A 7,606-nucleotide genomic window follows, 5' to 3' on the forward strand; every position below is an offset into this window, starting at 1 on the left:
TTCTCGATCCATTGTATCGATTAGCTGTCGCTTGGGCCGGGACTTGCAACCGCCTCTTGTTGTAATTGATACAGGTAAACAAGAAATGACTGCGTGTACATTTACGTACATTGTTAAACTCTTCGTGGTCCTCGTGTGCCTTTCAAGGCACAACCGAAATTTAAATCTTGAATTTCTCCGAAATAAATGACGGAAATGAAATTTTTTATCACAGAATTCTTCACACCCTTTACATCGCTAACTTTCGGATGATGTACTATACACCCAGATGAATGGCCCTGTTTTTTTCCAATTTTTTGAAAGTCCGCAACACAAACCAGGACGTGTCGTCAACAAAGACTCAAGGGGACACCGACGGTCTGAAAAACAACTAGGGACACGATTGATTGAACCGATTTATATATGCACATTCTATCACACCTAAATAACTATTCGCAGAAAGGATCATGCAGTAAAAAATGAACAGAAATGATGTAACTCTGACTGTTTGCACTAGAACGTTGTGTTGATATAATTTATACTATTCTGATGGTAATGAATTGGCTTAGGTGTAAAATATTAATTAGGGACAGGAATTGATTCAATTATCTTATCGGTGAAGTGCTGATCGAGCAGCGAATAGCGTGGGCAATGCGATGCGACTCGAAGTTTAAGGTCGACCTCGTACATAAGTTGCATACTTTTCATACGTAAACCGGGTTCTCTTACACTGGATCATGTGACGCATTCAGGCAGAGGCTGGAGATAAACTCGGGGGGTTCCACCACCTCTCATCCTTAGAACCTTTTGTCATATAAACGTCAAAGCAACAATAAACCCAGCTGTGTGTGCCTTATGCTCCTGCCGAGAACGCGCGAGTAAACTTACTGCTGGATTTCAAATTGATTGGACTGAAATTCGAAATAGCGTGTTAACGGTTCATTTGTACCGAAAAATTACATTTCACCATCACCGCAATGACTGGGATAGTTTTTCTACTGTGCATGTCGTTCGGCCTAATGAACGGTCCAGTTTTCGCCGATAAGAATAAATTGTCTAACGCCAGCTACTCGGAGAGGCTATTATGCCTGTCAACCAGCCTCGGATCGCATCAGACATCGCAGGTAGAGAACTCCGACGATTCCCAAAGGGCGGTACCGCTCTCTCGAAGTTCTTCGTGGTGGACCGACTTCCCCGTTCTGCCCTTGGTATTCGCCAATTCAAACACTATTCCGGAGGGTCCTTGCAGGAAACAGGTGCAACGGTACCTCAAGGAACTCGCCAATTCCACGCTGTGGGCCGTCCAGAGTAAGCTTATTTCGATAATTCCCAATCTTTACCGACGATGCGGGCAACGAGTACGATTGATTTTCCCAGTTTGAAAAAATTAGAAATGTGATGAATTAGGGGCGCTGCCTGGTGTAACGCATTCAAACTTGCTTAGAACCGAAAACTGGTGATAATAACAGCAGCTTAGCCGTCCATCTTTTCACTATTGTTTTTACGTGCATAACGAGGGGTTGATCATTCATCGATTTCATGTAGGTACACCTAATTTCAAGATTACAAAGATTTCAGTGATTTCAATAGATTTCAAAAGAGTTTAAAAGATTTCAAAAGATTTCGGATGATTTCAGAGGATTTCAAAGTATTTTTTCAAAGGGGAATTTCAAGAGATTTTAAAGATTATAGAAGATTTCAGAAGATTTCTGAAAAAGTGTACACCAGATTTCACCAGCGATTAACCCATTGCTTCATGCCTACGAAACCGCTATAGCGAACGCCTGATATTTCCCGCACCGACTATCAGTACAAGTTGTTGCACTGATGTATGTTGTATAATGAGTTAATAAAGGTTACTTAAATTCTCCCAACTCTGCGATGTATCAGGGGTTAACAAGCACTTAGTCCGAATTAATCAATCAATTCTTTGGAGTCGTAAATCGACCTTCACTCATACTGAGGATTATTTTTGTACCAATAAGCAATCGTTGAAGATATTATTGGTAATAAAAATTTTTAATGTAGTTATACCGATTGGTAAAAACTAGGAGATGTAAATATTCTTCGATACTTTTTGTGATCCTTGCGTAAGTTGGATCGTTATCGATGGAAATTTCAGTGATTACATGATATTTAATTTGATTTATAATTTCGCATCGTCATCAAGCAACGTTTGCATATTTTCATATACCATACGCATTACGCGCACCGCATTTATGAAACTGCAGAAAAACTAACAGTCAGACGTTGAAGTAATTACGACGCGACCATGAACTGGTTGCAGACGCATTTATACTTTTGATTCAATTTGATCCTTGAGCATCTCATAACTTTCAGCCTAAAAATGTAACATGATATGAATTGCGAACAATACGTGTGTAACTAAAGTATCACAATCTCGCTCTGCATCCACGCATAACATAATCTTGTACAAGAGTACAGGTACACCTTATACATATAACGTTATATGCAGATACCAAGTGAGATTGTTCCTTGAAGTTTCCTCTTTAATTGAGTTTTTGCATGTATTATCTGTACACATTTTATAACTCGAACAACATCACACTTTTATTAATATTCAATTGATTTACACTATCTGACGTCAATGAAACTGGATGCAGGCATCGAGTGCCCACAATAATTATATCTACGGCCAAGCACACGTAAATGTATGCAAATTGTCTGTTAATGGAATTAAAGAATAGAAGGTTCTCTGTGAATCAATATTATCCAACACAGTAATAAGTTCATGTGTCTCATTATCGTTCATTATCTTATCAAGTAATATTATAATCAGCTATATGTTTAGCGAAGTATGGAGGTGATCAACTAAGCAAGATGATATCATAAATTTGAACCATCGCACTTGGACGGTAGAATTTTTTTTGCTACGTACATACATCCAGTATTAACTACGACTGCGGTGAAGAATGTCAAGGGATAGTTATAAAGGTTGCTGAGTTTTCTGGCGAAAGCAAGAAAAAAAAAATTTAATTGCTTGCATTGCATGGTCAAGTGAAAAAATACTATTTCAGTGTTCGACGCCTCAACGAAGTATCCAGACGGCGTGCTACACGGTCATACCAAACATTTGGGAAACTTTGACCAATGCTACAACTTACGAGCAAAACTTTCGCCGGATGAATTCTCTGACACTGCAGAGCCTGACGAGGTCGAGGGTCGCTACTGTTTGGTTCGCTTGCGTTACCAGCGGAAAGGTGTGGTACCGAAACGCCCGGAAATTTTCACCCTCGACTTTGACCCAAATCTATCCGTCTGGAACGCGATTGACGTAAGCGACTCTCATTACCAAGAGGATTCACTCCCAAGCCCTGCAGCTTTATCGAAGTGAATTATCAAATCAAAGTACACGCATAAGAGTCCCGTCCATCCTCGTACGTACATACATTTATGACCCTACTTAAAATTTTATTTTGTTTCTACAGTACAGGGGAGACTTTCGCCGTGTCAAACGACACTCTGTGTACCTGTCGCTTTGCGTTCCGGCTAGCTGCAGCTCTCAAGATGTTGCGGCGGCGTTGACGGATCCTTTAAAGAAGTTGGCGGACGCCCGAGAAATAGACCTGAATGTTACAGTGAAGCCATCGCTTTGCCAAGCACGTAGCGATGTCCCCAAGGATTTCACCATGGGGTTAAAGGTTTTTCTGTAAGAGAAGTCAAAATTACTTTACGCTCTTGATATCCGGTGAGTGGATCGAGCCGACGAACAAGAACATAACGAACAATTTCCCATCCAGTATCATAGTTGTGGCGCTGTGCGTCCTCGTGGTAGCAGGCTCGTGGTACGACATCAGCATCTATTCTCTGAAGGAACCAGCCAAGAACAACGAACTCGGAGACTTCTTCCTCTGCTTTTCCGCACGACGCAACTTGCGCTCGATTTTTTTCACCGAGAGTTCTCATCGTGGTCTCGATTGCATAAATTTGATCCGTTTCTTCTTCATGGCATGCGTAATATTCGGTCACAGATTGATGCAGTACTGCGGCTACCCGCTCGTGGAGTCAACGTACCTCGAAAAGGTCAATGCATGTGTCTCGTAGGAGTAATAAGAGTGCATCGTACGTACATTACGTACCTTATACTCGTTAACAAATCAAGTAACCGACTCGTGTGTAAGCCCTTCCCAGCTAGCACACTTATCCAGAGGCTGGCTGTCATTCGACTACAAAAAGTCGACTATTTATCGAATTACAAAAATTTCGACGCATTGTTGGCATAAATGAGTCAAAACGTCGGCTATTATTGAATGGCTATGAATCATCAAAAAACTGGACTTAAAGTTGACATGCGGTATACTTCATGTTTACGAATTTCCTCTGAAATGTCGAGTATAAGGTGATTCGACTAGACAACCCGTTGCCACCTTATTCCACTTACCACTGGAAAGTCAAGTGAAGGTTTGTGATGTTTTACAGATAAATAATTGTTTATGTGAGCGCATTCATTGTGCCGAATGAACGTCAACGTCTGGTGGCAGTCAGACTGACTAATCGCTACCTCATACTTGACGCCAGATGACTATTAGTCCACGTAATTAGCCAACTTGTAAATTATCGCCTTTTTGTCTTGACTGCTCACAGTCAACTGAAAACCTAATAATAGTTGGTGCCGAGTGTTGCCTTTACCACAACATTTCAGAGGACATTCACGCACTCTTAGCCAGTGTACAGTGAAACGATAGGCTCGTAATATACCTATCCCCAGTTGACTTGAAATAGTTGACTGATAATTTCTGTCGATACTAAGTCAACTAACAGCCAACAGTGTGCTACCTGGGACGTTAACTGTGCGATTATCCGGTATTTTCGTTTCGCTCCATCAGGCCTACGCCATACCCTTTTCTTCGATAATATTCAACGGACCGATCATCGTCGACGGGTTCTTCGGTGTCGGAGGTCTTCTTCTGGCCTACGGTGTGCTTCGTGAACTTGATCGGAGTAAACGGTTGAATTTCACTGCGCTCATACTGATCAGATTTTTACGGTGAGTTCAACGTACGCATATGCAGGCTCTCATATTCATTAACTACACGATGATAAAGAAAGATCTAGAGATAAAGATTCGCTTCGTATCACGGCAGGTTGACACCTCTTTACATGCTAGTCGTTTTGTTCAATGCTACCCTGATGCCGATGATGGGATCCGGTCCGTACTGGGAAGCCAGAGTGGGTTTTGAAAGGGATAATTGCGCGAAAAATTGGTGGACTAATCTCTTGTATATTAACAACTACGTACATCCCAACAAGATGGTTAGTATTGCGACGTTCCAGATGCTCTCTGATCTTCACCATTTTGTCGCAGTCAATGCGTGCATTCTGTTGATCGGACCATAGGTCGTAAGAAATTGACGTGTAACACCTGCTCTACGCTTTTTCACAGTGTATGTTTCAATCCTGGTATTTATCGGTGGATTATCACCTTCACATCATGGGACTCTTTGTCTTATGGGCTTATTGGCAACTTCCGAGAAGACTGGGCTACCCGTTCCTCTGTGGTTTGATCGCATTGGGCATTGCCATTCCCTTCGTCATTACCTATGTTCAGGACCAGCAACCATTATTCCTAGGATTGCCTTTGTGAGTAAAATTCACGCCTAGTGATGGAACAATTTAATCATAATCGTAGCCACATCATACAATTCTTTCTCGTCTTCCAGCATGCGGGAAGCTAGAAATGATCCGTATTTCGTCGGTCACTATATTAAATCACACATGAGAATTGGTCCCTACATGGTTGGCGTATTGGCTGGGGCAATTGTCTACGACCATAAAGATGCCACGTGGAGACTCCCCAAAGTAATGATACTAAGAGGAAAAGAAAAAAGAAAACTTGACGACGAGAAATTGAATCCTTGATCATTTCTCTTCCACAAGGTGTCGTGCCAATACTACTGCCATTCATATAAAAAAATATATCATTCTGCATTTCAGGGTTGGTCACGATTTCTTTTTATTTTACTGGCAGTCGGATTCACTGTCATTAGCCAGTATTTGGCTACCAAGTATTTCGACCCCAATAGTGAGCTGCATCCACTTGAGACAGCCGCCTACGCTGGGTTCCACAGAGCAGCGTTTGCGCTTGGAGTATGTTCGATCGTTGTTCTGATCACAATTGGGGATGGTTTGGGTAGGTTGGAGGATCTTGCAGATTCCGAAACGCGATGGGAATTACGTTTTGCTTGGATATACAGGATGGTCAAATGTTTCATTGGTTACATTTTCAGACTTTCATTACAACTTTATGACACCACGCTGGGTCCCACCCCTTGCGAGACTCACTTACGGTGCTTATCTTGTCCACAATATTAAACAATCCTATGACGTCGGTGCTACTAGAAGCCCTCGCATATTTGCCATTAACAGCTGCGTAAGTTATGTTTCACTCGATACATCATATGTAATGCACGTTATGTTGCCATTCATACGTAATTGCGTGGTAGCATAGAGTTGACTTTTTCTTAACGACATCGTGTATTGCAAAACGAACGAGCAAGTTTTACAATTTTCCACATTTCAGCTTTGGGAATTCGTGCCAGACATGGTCTACACCTTTGGTATATCTCTGCTGCTGTCGGTGGTTGTCGAAGGGCCGATACGAAAGATTGAGAAGTTCATACTCACGAAACGACCAACCAAATATCCCGCGGAAGCGTGAGTGTCTTTACAAGAAATATAAATATAAATAATACATCTTGCATAATACGATAACCGGGTCGGCAAAAGTTCCACCTTCTTGGTACTAGCTGATATAACGGTATATCAGATATAAATTTCACTATTGCTACTCGATATTGATGACTGGCGTAAAAATTTAGAACAAATTGTCGCTCTAACTACGGTACAATTGCATCTTATTTTTTTATTTTCAGATCGAATTCCAACGGCATCAAAAAGAGCAACTGAAAATGACCAAAGGCTATAATTATGCGAATTGCCGCTTTGCATATTGTACAATATATGTATAGGTAAACTCGTGGTTGGTACATTGATGTTGTAGTGTGAATACTTGCATATACCCTAGTTTGTAATTTCGTATCATGTTATTTTTGTACATAGAATCATTTATCTCGATTACCATAGGATTTTTATCTTATACAAATGTCACGTTCTAGTGTTATACCCTGTAATACATGTGATACTTACAGGATTTGGGGTGACCTAGAACAAAGATGTGAAATAAAATTTCATAATCAAGTAAGTGGATCGTAGTAAGTTGACACCGAGAAAAACAAGTTACATGTATCAACAAAAATAAATTTGTAGTTGTTAAGCTTGCACACGTGAACTTAAACAACTGTCGTGTGCAGAATTGTAATCAAATGTATACAAAACTGGGGGGTGAATTTGAGAAAGTTCTGTGCGTAAATTTCAATAGACGAATAAAAACAAAAGGAATGCCAAAGAAAGAAGAAAACAAATACCGTATTACGCGAATATTTTGATCACCATTTGCTGATTGATCTACAAAATTGTGCGAAATTTTCGATTGCTTGCATCACAAGGTGGAACCGTAAATGGCGTCATGAACAATTTAAAACAAATGGCAACTGCGGAACGTGATGAAACTGGAATCTGGTTTGGACATCGAAGATGCAAGTAGCGA

The 7,606-nt window shown here is 40.9% G+C and overlaps 1 protein-coding gene across 1 annotated transcript; it reads left to right on the forward strand.

Annotated features, from left to right (window-relative positions):
* The first annotated feature begins 808 nt into the window (after positions 1-808).
* LOC107220442 (nose resistant to fluoxetine protein 6) lies at positions 809-7,318 on the forward strand. Its single transcript, XM_015659040.2, has 12 exons — positions 809-1,287; positions 3,018-3,274; positions 3,429-3,649; positions 3,741-4,023; positions 4,827-4,987; positions 5,085-5,253; positions 5,384-5,580; positions 5,661-5,799; positions 5,935-6,130; positions 6,228-6,370; positions 6,521-6,654; positions 6,873-7,318. Exons 1-12 carry the CDS (start codon positions 957-959, stop codon positions 6,904-6,906), a joined length of 2,265 nt encoding a protein of 754 aa, XP_015514526.1. The 5' UTR covers positions 809-956; the 3' UTR covers positions 6,907-7,318.
* The last annotated feature ends 288 nt before the right edge of the window (positions 7,319-7,606 follow it).

Source organism: Neodiprion lecontei, chromosome 2 (genome assembly GCF_021901455.1).
Source record: "Neodiprion lecontei isolate iyNeoLeco1 chromosome 2, iyNeoLeco1.1, whole genome shotgun sequence".
Taxonomy (NCBI): Eukaryota; Metazoa; Arthropoda; class Insecta; order Hymenoptera; family Diprionidae; genus Neodiprion; species Neodiprion lecontei.